Source organism: Erpetoichthys calabaricus, chromosome 12 (assembly GCF_900747795.2).
Source record: "Erpetoichthys calabaricus chromosome 12, fErpCal1.3, whole genome shotgun sequence".
Lineage (NCBI taxonomy): Eukaryota > Metazoa > Chordata > Cladistia > Polypteriformes > Polypteridae > Erpetoichthys > Erpetoichthys calabaricus.
In genome coordinates this window covers 153,938,499-153,961,812 of record NC_041405.2, presented here as the reverse complement: position 1 = coordinate 153,961,812, position 23,314 = coordinate 153,938,499, and the positions used below count along the sequence as shown (strand labels likewise).

The 23,314-nt window shown below is 40.9% G+C and overlaps 2 protein-coding genes across 2 annotated transcripts in view; one reads left to right on the top strand and one right to left on the bottom strand.

Annotated features, from left to right (window-relative positions):
• The window catches only part of rps28 (ribosomal protein S28), an 892,132-nt gene that overhangs the window by 452,597 nt on the left and 416,221 nt on the right, over nucleotides 1-23,314 (bottom strand). The gene's annotated exons all lie outside the window — the stretch shown is intronic.
• The window catches only part of dpp9 (dipeptidyl-peptidase 9), a 174,720-nt gene that overhangs the window by 69,423 nt on the left and 81,983 nt on the right, over nucleotides 1-23,314 (top strand). The window contains exons 3-5 of the mRNA XM_028816596.2: nucleotides 8,937-9,175; nucleotides 9,300-9,412; nucleotides 16,161-16,334. Of these exons, the coding sequence (XP_028672429.1) occupies nucleotides 8,937-9,175; nucleotides 9,300-9,412; nucleotides 16,161-16,334 (526 nt within the window). The remainder of the gene's footprint in view (nucleotides 1-8,936; nucleotides 9,176-9,299; nucleotides 9,413-16,160; nucleotides 16,335-23,314) is intronic.

The window sequence follows — 23,314 nt, the reverse complement described above, 5'->3', positions numbered from 1 at the left end:
GTGCTTCGGGTTGTTGTCATGTTGAAAGGTGAACAATCTGCCCATCTTCAACTTTCTGCCAGAGGGTAGCAGGTTTTCCTCAAGAATTTGATGGGATTTTGTCCCATCCAGTTTTCCTTCTACCCTAACGAGAGCCCCAGGCCCTGTGGCAGAGAACCCCCCACCCCACCACAACAGGATGCTGCCACCTCCATGCTTTACTGTAGGTATGGTGTGTTGTGGATGGTGAGCTGCATTGGTGTACTGTTTGGTATTGAGGCCAAATAGTTTGATTTTGGTCTCATCTGACCATAAGACCTTTTTCCACTTGGCATCAGAATCTTCAAGGTACATTCTGGCAAAGCTCAAATGAGCCTTAATGTGGCCTTTCTTGAGAAGTGGCTTTTTCCTTGCGACCCTCCCTAACAAGCCACAATTGTGGAGCGCTTGTGAAATTGTTGTCACATGCACACCATTAATGACTACTCCTGTAACTCCTTCAAAGTGGCCATTGGCCTCCCGGTAGCCTCTCTTAACAGTTTCCTCTTTGCTCTTCCATCCAGTTTGGAGGGCCGGCCGGCTTCAGAGAGGGTCCTAGTAGTACCAAACACTTGCCACTTCTTTATTATGACTTTACTGAGCTCCATGGGATTGATGAAGCCTTTGATATTTTTGTGTGTCCATCTCCTGCCTTATGTCTGTCCACAACTCTATCCCTGAGATCTTTTGAAAGTGGCTTGCCACCCACAGTCAGTTGCTTGCTGTCAGTTGCACTACCAGGCAAGGGAATGAATGCTCCAGGAACAGCTTCACTAATCACATGGATTACAATTGATCACAGGTGGAAGGAAGACAGTGACCGCAATGGAAATGGTGGGCACTTACACCTGATTGACTTTAGGAGGTGGGGGGAGTGTGTGTGTGTGTGTGTGTGGGGGGGGGGGGGTCCTTTATTAATCTGAGTATTTCTTGTTTTCTAATTTTTTAACTTCTGAACTGTAGCTGTGATATCTTTCACTTGGATGTTATAGATTGCATTGTGTAAGTAAAGCTGGAAAAAAGAATTGGTTTGTGTGTTTTCATTTAAGGCAGTAAAGCATAAAAATTGGGACTATTTCGGGGGGGGTTTTGAGACTCTTTTCTATACACACTGTAGTTGCTGCTTTTCCAGGAATCCTGCTCTCTGTTCTTCTGAAAAAGGAAATGGCAAACGTTTACAAAAATGCTAAATGTAGTAATCAGAGTATAATTCATGCCTCTCTAAGATAATGTGTTTTTTTTTCTGTGACATTCTTCTCTCTTTATCATCTTATTGTTGTACTTCACGTTTTACAGTAGAATACTCTATTATAGACTTAATAAGCTCTGTTAGAATAATACACTCTGCCATGGTGCATTATTAGATTCCCCTTTCAAACAGCAAATTGGTTCAGGAGTAGCCTGTGTAATTTTGTTAGGATATGGGCAACAGTGACAGTATGCTGGCAGTGTGGATGGCCCATGTTGACTCCAGTATGTCCTATAAATTTTGGATCTCTGCTCCTGTAATCCCGTGGATGTGTAATTGCGCTGCGGTCTGGTGACTTTGGGAGCCAATGCATCAAGTGAATACCGACTTTTTTGTTTCTGGAGTAACGTCTGGACTTTCATAGCCTTGTAGCGGGAACATTTTTCTGATTGAAAAAGCCTTTTCAGTAGGCTGGGTTGTGCTGTGACCTCCAAGACTTTGCAGTGAATTATGCAGATCTACAAATAAATGGACGGATACACAGAGTGCATTGCATGATGAACATATGGTACATTAAAGTCATAAGGGGAACCCCCACACCCAACCATAGTCACCTGTAAAATTCCTAACAACCAACAATCCTTTTGACTCCAAACTCTAGAATACCCCCAAAATATCCTGTCCTCCTTAATAAAAGGATACATGTCTATCTGTGTGTCCATCAGATTGCTATGTCTCTGTCATTCCAAAGCATGCTGCATCACAAACATTTTTAGTAATAAAATGCATTGCATCGATCATTCCAACACTTGGCACATCAGACATTAACACTGCTTTTGTGTATCCCACACTTAATGGAATATAAGAGAGACATATGCACTGCATTTTTCATTCCAACAGATGGCACATCACAAACATTAACACTGTTTTTTATGAATCCCATACCAAATGGCTTAGATGAGTAGAAGAGCTAGTTAAAAGGATAAGTGTCTGTGCGTCTGCATGTACGTCTGTCTGGTTGCCGCGTCTCTGACATTCCAACAGATGGCACACACATTGACACTGCTTTCACGAATCCAATATGTGTTATCGTGATATTTCCCTCCACTTAACCTTTACTTATTTTCTTCAGGGATAAGTGAACTCATCAGGTTCATTACCAGGTTGGTCTACTGTCACACCTTAAGATTAACACACACATACATAGATATACACATGCACATAGGCCTTAACCACAAAAGTGCTGTATGAAAGACGTATACACATACATGTTATTCCCTAACACTTAAACCTACGCCAGTAACATATGAATAACACCTGCACAGACAGCTTTCCCTAGTTCTCCAAGAGATTTAATTATCATAGTCACGAACAATGTACGATGTCTTAGATATTGTATCTTAGATCTAAATGTGAAGAAGAAGAAAAGGATGATTCAGCTTTTGATTGATAACTGTGATGCCCACAACATGCTTCCACATTTAGATAATGTTTGCGTTGAATTCCTCCTACCCAATTGCACGGCTGTGCTTCAGCCATTGGATTTGGGCGTCATTCGCACCCAGAAAGTGTATTATCGCAAGGAAATACTGAGAAAAATTCTCGTTAGCATAACTTGTTCACAGGAGATTAAAATTAACATGAAAGAAGCTATTGAAATGTTTGCAAACACCTGACTGCAAGTTATATAAAGCACTATAGTGACAAATACAGAATCTCATTACTACGAAATTTTCATTACAACAAAATATTTTTTAGGTCCCTGGCACCAATTTTACCTATATATATACATATATATATATATATATATATATATATATATATATATATATATATATACCTGATGAGCCCAGAATGAGGGCGAAACACGTGTCGTGTATTCTTTGCATTTATTTGACAGTAAACTATTGCAACCATTCTATGATCTGCTCTTCACAAACTGAGGGCACCGTGGCGGATGTTAGCAGATTGCTGGCCAACCACAAAGCGTTACCTGGTAAGGTAACCACCCACACTAACAGATTGTGACACAGACTTCGAATGCCGTGAATATATATATATATATATACACACCAGTGGCGGACCGTGCATTTCACACCTAGGCCTTCAGTAGTGCTCCGTCTGAATGCACCCGCCTCTCAAAAAGTAATTTATGGTTATAAAAACCATCTTAATATGCATAAATACAGTATAAAGAGCCGTTGCATCACAGATAGATAACTCCTGTAGCCACAATAAATGCCTTTATTGAATAGACAAGTTCCTTTCTACTGCAGCTACAGCCGCGACACACATAAAAAACATCAATAATAATTCATAAACTTGCAATATTATTTAGGAAAATCGCAACATTTTACTCACCAAAAATTCGGATTATTTGTAAACAAAATCCATCCTCCTCTTTCCTCAAAAACAGTTCAATTACTCTGTCGTACAGATTATCCGTGCGCTTCAGTTCCATCATGAAGTCCCTTTCTAGCGCCATCGAAGCTAATGCTGAAAGTTGAACCTGCCCTGTCATATTTCTGGCATAAGTTTTAATTCGCTTTAGGGCTGAAAATGTCCGCTCGACAGAAGCAGTGGACACGGGAATGGTCACCGCCAAACATACCAATGTGTACAGCTGCCCCATGCTCTCATTCAGATTTTTCTGATGAAGGAAGTCAAGGAGATCAGTGGGAGATTTTCCTGCAAAATCATCCATGGCATACATTATAGTCAGTTCTGTTTTTAGCCAAGACAGATCAAAAAGTACTCCGTGGCTCTGTGTTAAACTGGAGAAGGCTGCATGTGGGAATTTTTTCTTGTATTCCCGAAACTTCTGGGGGTCGAGGAGCGTGACAAACATCAGTTTTTCGTGGTCTTGAAATCTGGTCTGTGTCTGGCAAATAATATTGTCCAGAATCCTGCCATGTAGTTGGCGGTAGTGCGCGCGAGGATCTTGCGCTTGACCTCTTCGTGCGCTCAGAGTGCCTGCGGTGCGTTCAGTGGCCTTGTAGAGTTCCTCATATCGACTTCTATCTCGCTCAACGGTGTCACAGAACTCCTTTACCCTAGCCAGACAAAACTGCACATCCAGTTTTTTGTCCTATAGTATTGAAAAGAGCACGTCTGAATACTCAAAAATGCCATTGAATGTGTGTAGCAAAAGACAAAACTCAAAATCATCCAGACGTGCTTTAAATCCATCAGCACAGCGCACTGTGTCCTCATCATACTCGTCATGATGCTCCAGAATGTGATGAAACAGTTCCTTTAGAGCATCTCTCCTCTATCCAATCAATGGGTCTGAATACGGTGACGTTGCCGTACGCCTGCTAGAGGGCCCTAGTGAAACCAACTCAAAATCTGATTGGTTGAAGCAACAGTTTAATCAACATTTATTTTGTGTTAGAGGTTCCTGCAGAACGGATTGTGAAGGCCTCCGGGCAGACTTCTTTGACTTTGACCCTACCTGGCAACAAATGATGGCTGAAATGTGATTGGTTAAATGCTTTAATACGAGCAGCACAACCATCGGAAAAGCTATGAAAGGAAGCGGACAGACTATTTGGAATTATATAATAAGTATTCCTGGACAAAATATAATTAACATAAGTTTATGATTCAGATATTTTTTTAGGCCAGCAGAGAAGGCCTTGCAGGCCCTGATGGTAACCGGCACTAATATACACGCATATATTTTATATATATATATATATATATATATATATATATATATATATTCCTCCTCCCAGCATACTTTTATTCTCCATTGGAATTTAATAAAGAACCCCCCCACCCCCCAACCTCCATTTTAAAATGAATTCTCAGCCCTGCAACATGTATATGTATGCAATGGAACTGTTCTAACTGACTGTATTACACACTGATAAGGCACCTGCTCAGTCCAGGGCTGCTGGGAACCTACATAACAAAGCTCAGACTTAAACTCCATAGAACATGTGTTGAAAGACCTAAGGATGGCAGTTTACTTCTCAGTTTGAGATGATCTGCTTGGAAGGGATGGGATAAACTGCCCAAACCCTGATGTGCATTGTTTTGTAGAGAGACTTACTCAAGGGGCCTTAAAGCTTGAATTGCTACCAAAATGGCTTCCACAAAGTACTGAATTATGGGTCTTAATACTTGTATGAATGAGGGGTTTCAGTTTTTAGCTTTTAATAAATTTAAAAACCTTTTTGAAAACACGTTTTTATTCTCATTATGGGTTATTGACTGTAGACTGATGGACGGTAATGGCAAAATTTTACATACATCACAGTAAAGTGCGGCAAAAAGAAAGAACAACAACAACATTTATTTATATAGCACATTTTCATACAAAAAGTAGCTCAAAGTGCTTTACATAATGAAGAAAAGAAGAATAAAAGACAAATAAGAAATTAAAATAAGACAACCTTAGTTAACATAGAAAGGAGTAAGGTCCGATGGCCAGGGTGGACAGAAAAAACAAAAAAAAACTCCAGAAGGCTGGAGAAAAAAATAAAATCTGTAGGGGTTCCAGGCCACGAGACCGCCCAGTCCCCTTTGGGCATTCTACCTAACATAAATGAAATAGTCCTCTTTGTAGTTAGGGTTCTCACGGAGTCACTTGATGCTGATGGTTATACAGACTTCTGGCTTTTAATCCATCCATCATTGTTGGAACATCATGGTGCTTTGGGTAGATGGTGGTGGCACAAGCCACCACCAATAGGACACCGGAAAAGAAAACAAGAGAGAGTAGGGGTTAGTACAAATTTTGAATGAATAGTTATTATAATGAATTGGATATACAGAGTGTCAGGATTAAATTACAGTGAAGTTATGAGAAGGCCATGTTAAAGTAATGTGTTTTCAGTAGTTTTTTAAAGTGCTCCACTGTATTAGCCTGGCGAATTCCTACTGGCAGGCTATTCCAGATTTTAGGTGCATAACAGCAGAAGGCCGCCTCACCACTTCTTTTAAGTTTTGCTCTTGGAATTCTAAGGAGACAATCAGTTGAGGATCTGAGGTTGCGATTTGGAATATAAGGTGTCAGACATTCCGATATATAAGACGGGGCGAGATTATTTAAAGCTTTATAAACCATAAGCAGAATTTTAAAGTCAATTCTGAATGACACAGGTAACCAGTGTAGTGACATCAAAACTGGAGAAATGTGTTCGGATTTTCTTTTCCTGGTAAGGATTCTAGCAGCTGCATTCTGCACTAACTGCAAACGATTGATGTCTTTTTTGGGTAGTCCTGAGAGGAGTGCATTACAGTAATCTAGCCGACTAAAGACAAACGCATGAACTAATTTCTCTGCATCTTTCGATGATATAAGAGGTCTAACTTTTGCTATGTTCCTTAGGTGAAAAAATGCTGTCCTAGTGATTTTATTAATATGCGATTTAAAATTCAGATTACAATCAACGGTTACCCCTAAGCTTTTTACCTCCGATTTGACTTTTAATCCTAATGCATCCAGTTTATTTCTAATAGCCTCATTGTATCCATTATTGCCAATCACTAAGATTTCGGTTTTTTCTTTATTTAATTTGAGAAAGTTACTATTCATCCATTCTGAGATACAGGTTAGACATTGTGTTAGCGAATCAAGAGATTTGGGGTCATCAGGTGCTATTGATAAATACAGCTGTGTGTCATCAGCATAGCTGTGGTAGCTCACGTTATGTCCCGAGATAATCTGACCTAATGGAAGCATGTAGATTGAGAAGAGCAGCGGACCCAGGATGGAGCCTTGTGGAACACCATATAGAATATCATGTGTCTTTGAGTTATAATTACCACAACTAACAAAGAATTTTCTCCCTGCCAGGTAGGATTCAAACCAGTTTAAGACACTGCCAGAGAGGCCCACCCATTGACTAAGGCGATTCTTAAGAATATTATGATCAATAGTGTCAAATGCGGCACTCAAATCTAAGAGGATGAGAACAGATAAATGGCCTCTGTCTGCATTTACCCGCAAGTCATTTACTACTTTAACGAGTGCAGTTTCTGTGCTGTGATTTGTTCTAAAACCTGACTGAAATTTATCAAGAATAGCATGTTTATTGAGGTGCTCATTTAACTGCATAATGACTGCCTTCTCTAGAATTTTACTTAAGAAAGGCAGGTTAGAGATGGGTCTATAATTTTCAAGAGAAGAGGGGTCGAGATTATTTTTCTTAAGTAGGGGTTTAACTACCGCAGTCTTAAGACAGTCTGGGAAGACCCCCGTATCTAATGACGAATTTACTATGTCAAGAACATTATCAATAAGCACACCCGATACTTCTTTGAAAAAATTTGTTGGTATTGGGTCAAGGGCACAGGTGGATGGTTTCATTTGAGAAATTATTTTATGTAAATCAGGTAAATCTATCCTAGTGAAAGACTCTAATTTATTTATTATGGAGTACTGGGGTTTCGGGGGATCCTTAGTGTTGGGGAGATATACTATGTTATTTCTAATATCATTAATTTTTTGATTGAAAAATACAGCGATAGCCTCACAGGTTTTACTGGAAGTACTTAGAAGGCATTCCTTTGAGTTACCTGGGTTTAACAGATGATCAATTGTCGAAAATAACACTCTGGGATTACTAGCATTGTTATTTATAATCTTAGAGAAATAGCAGCGCCTCTCAAGACGGACTGTGTTATTGTATTCTGTTATTTTAACTTTTAATATCTCATAGTCAATAGTTAGTTTAGTCTTCCTCCATTTACGCTCAGCTCTACGGCATGTTCTCTTTAAATCAGACACTCTTTGGGTCTTCCAAGGTATAACAATGCTAGAAGATTTTTTAACTGTCTTTTCAGGTGCAACTATGTCAACAGCAGCCCTCACTTTAGTATTAAATCTTTCCACCTTACTATTTACAGTCTCCTCGCTATTATAGTTGGCACTATAAACGGACTGATTGGTTAGAATGTTTGTAAGTTTTAAAGTTGCTGATGAGTCAAAGAAGCGTTTTTTAACAATATGCTTCTCATGAGTGTTTTCTATCATTATTTCTATATTAAAAAGTAGAAGAAAATGGTCTGAAAGACCCGTATCAATGACCTGCTTTATAACAACTTTTAGTCCTTTAGTAATTACTAAGTCTAACGTATGACCTGCTTTATGTGTAGGCTGATTAACGAGCTGTCTCAAATCAAAAGAGTCCAGGAGGTTCATAAATTCTTTTACTTTTTGGTCACATTGATTATCTACATGAAAATTAAAGTCGCCGACTATTAAGAGTGCGTCATAGTTCGTAATTAAGATTGACATCAAGTCAGAGAATTCCTCAAAGAAAGACGCGTTGAATTTAGGAGGTCTATACACGGATAATACTAGAACGTGAGAATCTCCCTGAATAACAATGGCGAGATACTCAAAAGACTTGAACTTACCAAAACTGATATTTTTACATTTTAACCTGCTAGAGTAAATGTTTGCTAGGTGCGTCTGAATAGTTTCTGAATTCAGTGCAAGTTACAATTTTTAATGCAACACCCTTTGTAAATTTACCACACTGCTGTCGCATAATTGTACAGCTGAAAGCTACAAAAGTCAAGACATCTCCCACTTTGATAAAAAAAAAAAAATGGGAAAGACACTGCTTCTTGTTTATTAATAGCAACATATCACTGTTGGCAAAAATTGTTTTGTAAAAAAACGATCAGTCAAAAATCTTGACACTCTCTGTTGTATTGTTGTTGCCTGTAATCCCTCACTGATGTCTGTTCCTTCTCCTACTTCTTGCTCCAGTTGTATAGCTGATAGGATGACGGCCGTAGATGAGCTTTCAGACAGTACAGAAGTTGTGGAAATGGAAGATGTTCCCTCTCAGTTTTTTGTGGAAAAGCACTCTTGGGATGGCTTAAGGGATATCATTCATGGCAGCCGCAAGTATTCAGGGATGATCGTCAACAAGGCGCCACATGACTTTCAGTTTGTAAAGAAGCATGATGATTCAGGACCTCATTCACATCGCCTTTACTACCTCGGTAAGGAAAACAAAGGCTAACTTTTTTTTTTTTTTTGACCCATGTTGAAATTTTCAAAACGTTTTTTCTTCAGCGTATATATAAAAAATATATTGACTTGGTTTTTATTTTTTTCCTTACACAGGCATGCCCTATGGAAGCAGAGAAAACTCTCTCCTTTACTCAGAAATTCCCAAGAAGATTCGACGAGAAACTTTGTTGGTGCTCTCCTGGAAGCAGATGCTTGATCACTTTCAGGTAAAATAAATGCTTGGAACTCCTGTTTGACGTGTTTACTTTCCTAATTTCTATAGAAAAACAAGTTGCAAGGGAATTTGATTTGGAGAGGCTAATTCAGTTATCTCAATTTGGTTCAGTGTAAATGGGTGGAAGTACACTCGGGGACTTCAAGAAAGTGTTAGGGTGCCTGCTGGGTCTCTCTGTTTAATTCTAAAGTAACTGTTACTAATAGAAAACAGGAGCTTGATAATGGAAAAATTCCAAGAGAGCAGAAATAAATGGCAAATTTCCCAAATCTCGTGATCTAACAGCTTAGTAGAGCAGTTCATATCTGGGAGCTCTGTCCTATTTGCAGTTTGGGTCTAGAGTAAAATGACTCTATCTGGGGCATCTGGGCTTTTATAGAGATCTGACAGGAAGGAGCAGAGTCAGTTACCTTCACTGGGCATCTTCTCGCCGCTGCAGGTGAAAGAAGCGACGCCACCATTAACAACAGCATTCTGTTTCACCCCGGCGTGGCACTGCTTATATCAGATGAGCCAGAAAAGCGATCCTCTGACACACATGTGTAACATCAATTTAGTTTCACTTTTTTCTCAATGAGTTCATGTTCAAAGCACTATAACCAGTTCAAGCTCTTTAAATCTACTCTATATAGATAGATAGACAGATAGATAGATACTTTATTAATCCCGAGGGGAAATTCACATACTCCAGCAGCAGCATACTGATAAAGAACAATAATTATTAAAGAGTGATAAAAATGCAGTCCAAGTTAAAAAGTGCAAGGTGGAGAGTGCGAAGCAGGTATAACAGTCCATAACATTGTATAATGTTCACGTTTACCCCCCCGAGTGGAAGTGAAGAGTCGCATAGTGTGTGGGAGGAACGATCTCCTCAGTCTGTCAGTGGAGCAGGATGGTGACAGCAGTCTGTCACTGAAGTTGCTCCTCTGTCTGGAGATGATCCTGTTCAGTGGATGCAGTAGATTCTCCATTATTGACAGGAGCCTGCTCAGTGCCCGTCGCTCTGCCACAGATGTCAAACTGTCCAGCTCCGTGCTTACAATAGAGCCTGCCTTCCTCACCAGTTTGTCCAGGCGTGAGGCGTCCCTCATCTTTATGCTGCCTCCCCAGCACACCACTGTGTACAAGAGGGCGCTCACCACAACCTTCTGATAGAACATTTGCAGCATCTTATATAAAGTCCTAAGCCTAAAAGTGCAACGATTTTATGTGACTTTTTATGTCATGTTTTTTGTCACGCTCTAAATTGGGCTTATTTTAAAACCTACATTGTATATGTTTGGTATCATTCTTTTCAGAATTTATCGAACTTTAATGTGATGTTGTTAGATTTTTAGATTCTTATTCAGTTTTTAAATTATAAACTAAAAAATATCAAGGACTCGCGTCCTGCGAGATGAGACTTTGTGCCAAGAGATTTAACCACGCCTGTTGCCGGAAATAAAAGACAAAGAGTAGGACAACTACTTTACAGGCTTTTAAATGTTTGAATCGCCGTGCGAGATGCAGATCACGCGGCAGCAAGCCAGCAGCTGATCAAGCAAAGAGGAGGAAAAAAAATAAACTATTTGTTTCCTATTGTATCACCGTTTAAGAGGGGGTTTCGGAGGAGCGACCGCATCTCCTTGGGGTGCGTTCAGCCCCCCTCTTCACAGAAGTGGCTGGCGCATAGCACAGGCTTGGGGGTTGGGTTGGCAAGCGAAGTGAGCAGGGGGCGAACCCCCTAGAAAATAAATAATTAATAGGGAGATAAATAAATAAATAAATTTACATACACACTTTGGTCTTAAAATACACCCTAGAATAACTTTAAAGCAAGAAAATTAAAAAGAAAGATAGGATCTGACTTGGCTGTCACAGTTGTTGTGAGGCTCTATCCTCCCTGTGAGGATAGCGCTTTGAGTACTGAGAAAAGCGCTATATAAATGTAATGAATTATTATTATACAGACGCATTGCTTTTGGTATAAAGGAGTCCCAGTAGCATTTCTTGATGCGCTTCTGCTGAATGATTCATTGGCTGAAAGTCCTCAGTGTTCATGTGTCACAAAGAGAAGATGTGCAGCGTTGTTCATAATGGCACTTGGTTTTGTCTTCATTCTCTCCTTCACTACGACCTCTGGGGGTCCAGAGTGTGTCCCATAACTGTGCCTGCCCTTTTAGTGAGCCTGTTGATTTAGTGGGCTTATCTTGATGTGATGTTACCAGCCCAGCACACCACAATGGCCATCACAGGGTTATAGAAGATGTGAAGGATGTCACCCTCCCACATTAAAGGAGCACAGTCACCTAAGGAAAAAGAGCTTGCTCTGTCCTTTCTTACATAGTCCCTCTGTGTTCTGAGACCAGTCCAAAATGTAATTAATGTGGACCACCTCTATATCCACTCCTTCAGTAGTGACCAGACACAGAAGCTCTTTGTTGCGGTGAAAGTCAATAAGCAGTTCTTTAGTTTTGCTGATGTTAAGGTGCAGACATTTCTCAAAGTTCTCCCACCGACTCCTTTACCAATACACCCAATAAGTTCAGAATCTTCTGAGAATTTCTGGAAGTTTTGCTTGGAAATCCACTGCTTTCAGACAATCTTATTCAAAGTTTTTACGCAACTTGCTGCTGAATATTTAAATTATATTAATGTTTTTTTTTTTGTTCAAGTTGTTGAGTATATTCTGTTAATAATCAACCATACTTTATTTGTATTATAGATTAATTACTGAGTTTTGGTGGAGCAGGTATTGGTGGTAGATACTTTGTGAAAAATCGGTACTGTGACTTGTGTTCATAATGAGTTAAATGACAGAAATATATACTGCTCAAAAAAATTAAAGGAAAATTTTTGAATCTGAGTATAGCATTAAGTCAGTGAAACTTCTGGGCTATTAATCTGGCCAGTTAAGTAGGAGAGGGGCTTGTTAATCAGTTTCAGCTGCTTTGGTGCACTAGAGGGGCAACAATGAGACGACCCCCAAAACCGCAATGAATGGTTTAACAGCTGGAGGGAGGCCACCGACATTTTTCCCTGCTCATCTGTTTTTTCACTTGTTTTACATTTGGCCACAGTCAGTGTCACTGCTGGTAGCATGAGGCCATAACTGGATCCTACAGAGTTGGCACAGATAGTCCAACTTCTCCAGGATGGTGCATCAATATATACCATTGCCAGAACGTTTGCTGTGTCTCCCAGCACAGTCTCAAGGGCATGGAGGAGATGCTAGGAAACAGGCAGTTACTCTAGGAGAGCTGGACAGGGCCCCTCGTAGAAGGTTCATAACCCATCAGCAGGACCCATCGGGATCTGATTCTTTGGGCAAGGAGGAACAGGATGAGCACTGCCAGAGCTTACAAAATGACCTCCAGCAGGCCACTGGTGTGAATGTCCCTGACCAAACAATCAGAAACAGACTTCGTGATGGCGCCCTGAGTGTCTGACGTCCTCTAGTGGGCCCTGTGCTCACTGCCTGGCACCGTGGAGCTCGATTGGCATTTGCCATAGAATACCAGAATTGGCAGGTTCACCCTGAGCACATGTGACAGACTTGAAAGGGTCTGGAGAAGCCGTGGAGAACGTTATGCTGCCTGTAACATCATTCAGCATGACCAGTTTGGTGGTGAATCAGTGATGGTATGAAATCTTTGGACCCATTGTCAGACCCTGTGCTGGAGCAGTGGGTCCTGGGTTCCTCCTGGTGCACGACAATGCCCGGCCTCATGTGGCAAGAGGATGAAGGAATTGATAACATTGACTGGCCCCCACACTCATTCGTCTGACCTCAGTCCAATAGATCACCTCTGGGACATTTCAGTCCATCCAGCGCCGCCAGGTTGCACCTCAGACTGTCCAGGAGCTCAGTGCTACCCTGGTCCAGATCTGGGAGGAGATCCTCCAGGACACCATCTGTCATCTCATTAGGAGCATTAAGCCGCAAAGTCAGGCATGCATACAAGCACATGGGGTGGGGGCCGTTCAAACTACTAATTACAATTTTTGAGTTGCTACAATGAAATTTTGGCAAAATGGACTAGTCTGCCTGCCGGATCATTTTTTCCCTTTGATTTTCGGGGTGTCTTTGAATTCAGCCCTCTGGAGGTTGATCATTTTCATTTCTATAAAACGATGTGGCATCCTTTCATTTCTAACACATTATCCAGTCCATCTCGGTATAGTTATCCAGCAGGATTTCTTTTCCCATTGAGATCTGATGTGTTTTCAAAGTGTTCCTTTAATTTTTTAAGCAGTTTTTTCTTGATATCACCTAGTTAGTGCAGGTTTTGGTTATTCTTCTCTCACTAGAGCTAGCTGATAGGGCTAACCAAAGTTCCATAGCATTTTACGTTAAGACAGCGAAACAAGGAGAATGATTACTGTGTTCTTGCAAGTCACTTTGTGTCCACTAACCTAGTGCTAAGATCCTGGGATTTGCGTTGGGTGCGAGCTGTGATTTTATAATAGACAGCTGTAATATTTCAACCCCATCAGACAAGACTGTAGAAGAGTTCGGGAGAGATGAAGAAGTCAGTGACGAGGGGAAAGTCTGAGTCGGAGCAGAATCCTTTGTTGATGTCAGTTATCATACCCGTGTCTGTCATCTGTTGTTATTTGGCTTATTGCAGCTGGGTCTTAACACGGTTTCTCCTGCCTCATCTTCACATGCTTTCCCTAAATTATTATGCAATAATAAGAAGAACCCCATTTTTATTAGTTTATTGGGTCTATTTCTGTGTCAGAGACCTTGGTTCTGTAGACCTATACTTAGTTCTTTCTTTTTTTGCCTCTTAATTTGAAAGTCAAGAGCTAACAATCTGATTAAGTGATGTCAAACAAGGGTATGGAAACTTACCTGTGACATCAGCCATCCCAACAACAGCCTCTTTTGCTACAGCTGCCTAAAGTCCGGTTCAGAGAGACTAAGGAAGAGCTTCTTCCCACAGTCCATCTGCATGTTAAATAAGGAGAGTGTCTAGAAATACATGATGTTTTATTGTTAACTCTCTCACATTAAATTGTTTAAGTTCTTGATTTACGGGTCCTCCCTGCGTGGAGTTTGCATGTTCTCTCCGTGTTTGCGTGGGTTTCCTCCAGATGTTCCGGTTTCCTCCCACAGTCCAAAGACATGCAGGTTAGGTGCATTGGCGATCCTAAATTGTCCCTAGTGTGTGCTTGGTGTGTGTGTGAGTGTGTGTGCGCCCTGCCCGGGTTTTGTTTCCTGCCTTCCGCCCTGTGTTGGCTGGGATTGGCTCCAGCAGACCTCCGTGACCCCGTAAGTTAGGATATAGCGGGTTGGATAATGGATGGATGGAAGTTCTCGATTTAGTTATGAGTGTTATTTTTTTAGCATTTTATGTATTAAACACCATATATATACTCGTGTATAAGTCAGATCTTGAAGCCCGAAAAATCGATCATAAAATCAGACCCAGACTTATACACCCATTCAAAAATGCAACAATTTTACATCTTCTCATTTCCTCCAGTCGCACACCAGTATCTCAGACACATCGAATTTTATTGCAGTAGCACAGTTACCAATTTCTTTGGTTACTTAAAGGACTTTTAGTTTAAAACCAGCTTTATATTTTCTTCTGATCGAACGCTCCACCGTAGATAGGGGATGCTCTTACGATAACGGTGTATGTGGGTGTGAGATACAAAAAACACAAATCAGTGAAAATGTCGCTTCGGAATAGTTTGGGTATTACCGTGCATGTAGGCACAATACATAGAAATAAAAAAGGCAGTTTTGGTTACTCTCTCAAGTGGGCGTTGTAGCAGTGCTAATATTAGTTAAAACCGCATCTCCCAGCAGTCCCTGCAGGGGCTGTGGGGGTCAAAGGTGGTCAGAGTGGCTTAAAAGGAGAAAAAAAAGTGTTTTTTGTTGTATTCTGTGTTCAGTATACCTGTCTTGCTGCCTTCTGTTGATTAACCGTATTTAGTCGTTGTGTCCTGGATTGTTTTGTTGTTGGGGTCTGGATCGTCTTCTGTCTACCTGTGTGCTGAGGACTGATAGTGGATTCATGGCTTTTTCACAAGAAAAGGAGCGCTCCTGAACCGTCCACCCATTTTCACCTTTATAGTGTCTACCAGTAGGACTGTTTTTTCATTCCCTTTCCACGTACAGATCTCTGGACTTACTATCGTCCTCATTTCATTACATCCGGTGCTGTTTTCCATGGACTTTGCTGTGGGGTGTTGTTTGTGTTTATGTGCTTAATGTAATTTCGCCGTAGGGGTACAGGGGTGGTATTTTTTTATTTATTTCATTTAATTTCATTCTATTCTTTAATTATTGTTTGATTCCAGTGTGCGTTATTTTGTCTCTGAGTGTGTACGGGTCAGGCCAAGGCTGGGAGCATCCCTGGGATCTCCTCCATAAAAATAAATAAATCACCGTCATCTTGACGGTGTGAATCTTAGCGGCACCAGACCGCTACAGCGTTAGCATATCATAATCTCTTGGACCAATAGCATGAGCTTTGCGCATTCGACTTATACGACCGTCATTATAAAATACCGGAAATTATACGGTAAAATCAAGTCCCGACTTATCCGCGAGTATATACGGTATTTATAATTTTGTTAATAGTTTTTGAATTAATAAAGTTATGTATTGATATTGTCCCTTTATATTTGTCTCCAGGCACAGTCATAGGATTTGAGCGACTAAGCACTTGACTGCATATTATACTGTATGTATAATTCATATGTGGCAATTCAAATTAGATTTGATTTAATTGTCTCTTCAGGCAACCCCCCAACATGGAGTCTATTCAAGGGAGGAAGAGCTCCTGCGCGAAAGGAAAAGACTTGGCGTGTTTGGGATCACCTCGTATGACTATCATTCCCAAAGTGGCCTTTTCTTGTTCCAGGCCAGCAACAGCCTCTTCTACTGTCGAGATGGGGGGCACAATGGATTTATTGTGAGTTTACTCCAAGCTAAGATGCACAGTTATGCTTCTTTTAAATTGCACATTTTTGTTTATGTTCTGTTTTTGCTTTGCCTTCCAACAGAATGTTTTGTGGGTTCTGTTTATATTGAAAAATGATTTAGTGTCAAGTTTACGACACTGGGAATTGGCATAGCACAGCATTCATTTTGTGAACTGACGATTATTTGTATTTTATTTTTCTTGTAAATTACAGTGAATAAGACAGAATTGGTGCTACATCCCATATGTTTTACCTTGGTATCAATGTCAAGAACCATTCCCAATCCATCTTAAAGCATTGTCACATTACTCGACTTTTCCAGCAATTTTTAGTCGTCATCTTAATTTAAATAATCTTAGAGAGCTGGTGGCTGTCAAGATGATGATATTTTAGTGTTGATTGTCATTCAGAGATTATAGTTAATGATTTAATTGTCTTTTTCTGTTCATTTTATACTACTATTTTAGAGTAAGCCTAATAATAGTTTAATAATATACATACACCTTATGATGAAAAAGAAGCATTTATTGGCGTCAATGGTACATACAGTGCTGTGACAAAATATTTGCCCCCTTCCTGATTTCTTATTTATTTTCATGTTTGTCATCCTTAAATGTTTCAGATCATCAGACAAATTTAAATATTAGACAACGATAACCCAATGCAGTTTTTAAGTGATGATTTTATTTATTAAGGAAAAAAAACTATCCAAACCTACATGGCCCTATGTGAAAAGTAATTGCCCCCTAAACCTAATAGCTGGTTGTGCCACCCTTAGCAGCAACAACTGCAATCAAGCGTTTGCGATCACTGGCAATGAGTCTTTCACATCGCCGTGGAGCAATTTTGGCCCATTCTTCTTTGCAGAGTTGTTTCAATTCAGCCATATTGGAGGGTTTTCAAGCATGAACCACTTTTTTAAGGTCATGCCACAGCATTTCAATTGGATTCAAGTCCGGACTTTGACCAGGCCACTCCAAAACCTTCATTTTGTTTTTCTTAAGCCATTCAGAGGTGGACTTGCTGGTGTGTTTTGTATTATTGTCCTGCTGCAGAACCCAAGTGCTCTTCAGCTTGAGGTCACAAACTGATGGTAGGGCATTCTCCTTCAGGATTTTTTTGGTAGAGAGTAGAATTCATGGTTCCATCAATTACAGCAAGTCGTCCAGGTCCTGAAGCAGCAAAGCAGTGTTGTGTGCAGAATTCTGAGGAAAAAAATGAATTTAATCCATTTTGGAATAAGGCTGTAACATAACAAAATGTGGAAAAAGTGATGCGCTGTGAATACTTTCCGGATGTACTGTATATAGCGCTTTTCTCACTACTCAAAGCGCTCAGCAATTTCAGGTTAAGGGCCTTGCTCAAGGGCCCAACAGAGCAGAGCCTCTTTTGGCATTTACGGGATTCGAACCGGCAACCTTCCGATTGCCAGAGTTTATCCTTAGCCTCAGAGCCACCACTCCGTCCAACAGGAACGCTAACATGTTTCCTTAAGCCAGATGAGATAAATCTCTCACTGGGGTCACAATGTTGCCAGCCGTACTGAACATTTTCTCAGACACAGATGCGCATGTATTTTCTTCTCAACTTTCCCCATCATTTTTAAAGTAACGAGTAACGTAATGCAATAGTTATTTTCTTGAAGTAAAAAATACTTGCACTTTATTGACCTGCTGCATCATATTGAGCTCTTCGTTCATCATTCTGACACACATGTAACCAGCCTCTTCTCAAAATTCACCACTTTGGAAAATACGGCGTCTTTTTTGCCATGCATCTATTATGGCCAGCGTTGAAAGTAATGCCCATGCACTTACACACGCCTCTATGTACACATATAATATAATATAGAATGAGGACTAAAGTTCCTAAATGCTAACTAGAAAATGATAACTTACGAGAACATCAAGCAGGCACCAGAGAAGAGACAGAGTATTAGTCTGCGTAGAATCCGGAGAACGTAAACCTCTGGGGCTTCACTGACTTTAGACAGAAAGAGAAGTCGGAAATCAATTTGCCCTTGGCCTCATGGTCATCCAGGACCTCTCTGGGCTTTAATGCTGGAAACAGAAGAAGAAAGCTCATTGGCATTTTTAGAATCTGTTGCTATCAGCTTAGTGAAACTTGATAATTCAAGCCTTGTGCTGTACCCAGCAGATCAATAAAGGTCAGAGCAGGCTGATTTTTACATTGATTTGAAGTTTTATGTTTTCTTGGAGCTACAGTACCTTTGCTTTGGGTAATGTATACCATCACTTCTGAGGACTGCACAAGGTGTCATCAATATTTTCTTTGTTTACTTGCTTGCTAGTTGAGTTTAACTTTAAAGAAAAAATGGATATATTAAAAAATGAAGCAGTGCCTTAAAAGAAAAAAACATTTAGAAGACACATTTGTTGGTCCCCTTTCAGCTCACTGAAAAAGTGCTGTATGCCCCCTGAAAAGCAATGAAATGAAAAGCAGTTGTGCCCTGTGTTACCTGAATGCCTTTGAGATGTCATCGAGTCAAGCAAAGCAAGTCTGGCAAGAAATCAACTGTTGCTTATTCTACATACAGTGGGTATTGAAAACAACCCCCCCCCCCTCGAAATATTCCCATTTTTTTGCTTTACAACTTTACATGAAAACACACAAACTAATATTTTTTCCAGCTTTACTTACTCAATGCGACCTCTAACATCCAAGTGAAAGATATCACAGCTACAGTTCAGAAGAATTTAAAAAAATAAAAAACAAGAAATACTGAGATTAATAAAGGATCACCCACCCCCCTAAACTCAATCAGGTGTAAGTGCCCACCATTCCCATTGCGGTTACTGTCTTCCTTCCACCTGTGATCAACTGTAATCCGTGTGATTAATGAAGCTGTTCCTGGTCCATTCATTCCCTTGCTTGGTAGTGCAACTGAAAACAAACAACTGACTGTGAGTGGCAAGCCACTTTCAAAAGATCTCAGGGATAGAGCTGTGGACAGACATAAGGCAGGAGATGGACACACAAAAATCTCAAAGGCTTCATCAATCCCAAGGAGCACAGTAAAGTCCATCATAAAGAAGTGGCAAGTGTTTGGTACTACTAGGACCCTCCCTGGATCCTCCAAACTGGATGGAAGTGCAAGGAGGAAACTGGTAAGAGAGGCTACCAAGAGGCCAATGGCCACTTTGAAGGAGTTACAGGATTTGATGGCAAAGAGTGGTCATTGTGTGCATGTGACAACAATTTTACAAGCGCTTCACAATTGCGGCTTGTTTGGGAGGGTCGCAAGGAAAAAGCCACTTCTCAAGGAAGGCCACATTAAAGCTCGTTTGAGCTTTGCCACAATGTACCTTGAAGATTCTGATGCCAAGTAGAAAAAGGTCTTATGGTCAGATGAGACCAAAATCAAACTACTTGGCCTCAACACCAAACGGTACACCAATGCAGCTTACCATCCACAATACACTATACCTACAGTAAAGCACGGAGGTGGCAGCATCCTGTTGTGGGGGGCCTGGGGCTCTCGTTAGGGTAGAAGGAAAAATGGATGGGGCAAAATACCATCAAATTCTTGAAGAAAACCTTCTACCCTCTGCCAGAAAGGTGAAAATGAGTAGAATGTTCACCTTTCAACACAACAATGACCAGAAGCACACAGCAACATTGACCAGACAGTGGCTGAAGGAGAAAAAAGTGAATGTCCTCGTGTGGCCATTCAGAGCCCAGAGCTAAATCACACTGAAAATCTGTTGAAAGATTTGATGATAGCAGACCACCAACACTCACCATCCAATCTGACCGAACTTGAACAGCTCTGTAAAGAAGAGCGGGTAAATATTACTCAATCTAGATGTGCAAAGCTAATAGAGAAGTATCCTAACAGACTCAAGGCTGTCATTAAAGCAAAAGATGGGTCAACAAAATGACACTGACATTGGGGGGTGATCATTTATTAATCTCAGTAGGTCTTGTTTTTGATCTTTTATAATTTTTCTGAACTGTAGCTGTGATATTTTTCACTTGGATGTTAGAGGTTGCATTGAGTAAGTAAACCTGGGATGAAATATTTTGTGTGTGTTTTCATTTAAGTCTGTAAAGCAAGGAAAATGGGAATATTTCGAAGGGGGGATTCTTTTCTATACCCACTGTAAATATTCTAAAATTGCCTTAGCACATTTGTTGGGACCCCTTAAGAGAATCCTAAATCATTGGGTTTGAGGGATTTTTAAACTCGCTGTTTACTTGAAATTCGTATCTCACACGTCTCCCAATCGTGCAATCAGTCATGTCACCGATTTAAATGGAGAAAAGTCATCACTCTGCTGTGGGGTGTGTCCCACACTGAACATGGAGCAGAAAAAGCAAAGGAGAGAGTTGTGTGAGGAGATCAGAAAGAAAATGAGAGACAAGTACGTTAAAGACAAAGGCTAAAAGTCCATCCTCTCCAAGCAACTTGATGTTCCTGTGAGGACAGTTGCAAATATTATGAGGAAGTTTAAAGTCCATTGCACTGTAGCCAACCTCCCTGGAGGGAGCCGCAAGAAGAAACCTGACCACAGAATGAATAGAAGGATAATGAGAATGGCAGACAAGAAACTAATTTTTTATTTGCATACCAAGAAAACGTTTTCACGCCATGTTTTATAGATTTGTGCTATAATTCACTCTTCTCTCACTACTGGTACTGTTCCTTCATCTTTTAAAACTGCTGCAATAACCCCAATACTGAAAAAACCTGGTGCCGATCTGACTAACTAATAATTTTCACCCTATTTCTAATTTGCCCTTCATCTCCAGAATTCTTGAAAAATATAGTAGCTATTCAATTTCACTCCCACTTGTCTCATAATAATCCATATGAAAAGTTCCAGTCTGGTTTTCGCCCCCTCCATAGTACAGAAACGACACTTATTAAAATTACCAACGAACTTCTTATGGCTGCTGACTCTGGTTTAAATACTATTCTCATCCTCCTTGATCTGAGTGTGATCTTTGATACTATTTGTCATACCACTCTCTTTAATAGATTATCTTTGATTGGCATTACCCACACTCCACTACGTTGGTTCAGATCCTACCTCTCAGACCACACTCGGCTCATTCAGCTTAAAACTTTCACATCCCAACCCACCGCTGTTCCTTCAGGTGGGCTATGTCCTGGGGCCTCTTCTTTTTATTATTTATCTTCTTCCCTTCTTCCCGTTGGCAATATCTTTCGTAAATATAACATTAATTTTCACTGTTATGCTGATAATATCCAACTCTGCCTTGCTAGTAAACCCACCTCCTCTTTTCCACCATCTGCATAGTGACTATATTGCTGAAATTAAATCCTGTTTTTCTTCAAATTTTCTTACACATTGACAAAACAGAGGTTCTCTCCATTGGTACAAGATCATCATTATCCAAAGCCGATAATCTTTCACTTGCTATTGATAACTCCTTTGTTTCCCCTTCACCTCAGGTCAAGAGTCTGGATGTCATCCTTGACAGTACTCTTCATCTTTCCAATCTCACATTAATAATATCACCCGGTCTGCTTACTTCCACCTACGTAACATTAATCGCATCCGTCCCCTCCGACATTCTTGTTCACAGTCCTGTTACTTCTTGTGGGGACTCCTCTGCTTGCATCATTACTCGAACCCCATCTATTCGCCATATTACTCCGGTCTTGCAGCAGCTTCATTGGCTCCCGATTAAGTTTCGAACTGATTTTAAAATTCTGCTGTTAACATTTTAACATTTAAGGCCATTCATAACCTTGCCCCTCCATATCTGTCCAACCTTCTTCATGTTGTCATTCCATCCCGTAACCTTAGATCATCTTCCTCCATCCACCTGACCGTCCCTCTTGCCAGTCTAACCACCATTGGAAGCGGAGCATTCAGCTGTTCTGGAACTCACTACCTACTGACTTTAGAAATATCAAATCATTCTCAACTTTTAAATGTAACACTTAAAACCCATCTGTTTAAAATGGCTTTTTCTCTGTGATTACAGTGGCATAGTTTGGTTTTAATTTTTATATTTTCTGATGTTTTAAGTTTTGTTTATAATGTGTTTTTTTTTAATTTATTGTTTGTTCGGTGTCTTTGAGTGCTTAGAAAGACGCCTTGTATAAACAAAATGTATTATTATTCTTATTATTACCGTATTTACGCGTGTACCACAAGCACATTTTTTCCCGAAAATTAGCATTAGAAAATCGGGTGCACGTCATACACAAGGAAATTTTTTTCTGTAATGTTTACTTCTTCTGCTTGGGCTCTCTCGCTTGTTCGCGTGCGCTCTCTCTCTCTCTCGCTTGTTCGCGTGCGCTCTCTCTCTCTCTCTCGCTTGTTCGCATGCGCTCTCTCTCTCTCTCTCGCTTGTTCGCGTGCGCTCTCTCTCTCTCTCGCTTGTTCGCGTGCGCTCTCTCTCTCTCTCGCTTGTTCGCGTGCGCTCTCTCTCTCTCGCTTGTTCGCGTGCGCTCTCTCTCTTTCTCTCGCTTGCTCGCGTGCGCTCTCTCTCTCTCGAGCTTGCTCGCGTGCGCTCTCTCTCTCTCTCTCTCTCGAGCTTGCTCGCGTGCTCTCTCTCTCGAGCTTGCTCGCGTGCGCTCTCTCTCTCTCTCTCTCGCTTGCTCGCGTGCGCTCTCTCTCTCTCTCGCTTGCTCGCGTGCGCTCTCTCTCTCGCTTGTTCGCGTGCGCTCTCTCTCTCTCTCTCTCACTTGTTCGCGTGCGCTCTCTCTCTCTCTCGCTTGTTCGCGTGCGCTCTCTCTCTCTCTCTCTCTCTCGCTTGTTCGCGTGCGCTCTCTCTCTCTCTCTCTCTCTCGCTTGTTCGCGTGCGCGCTCTCTCTCTCTCTCGCTTGCTCGCGTGCGCTCTCTCTCTCTCGAGCTTGCTCGCGTGCGCTCTCTCTCTCTCGAGCTTGCTCGCGTGCGCTCTCTCTCTCTCGAGCTTGCTCGCGTGCGCTCTCTCTCTCTCTCGAGCTTGCTCGCGTGCGCTCTCTCTCTCT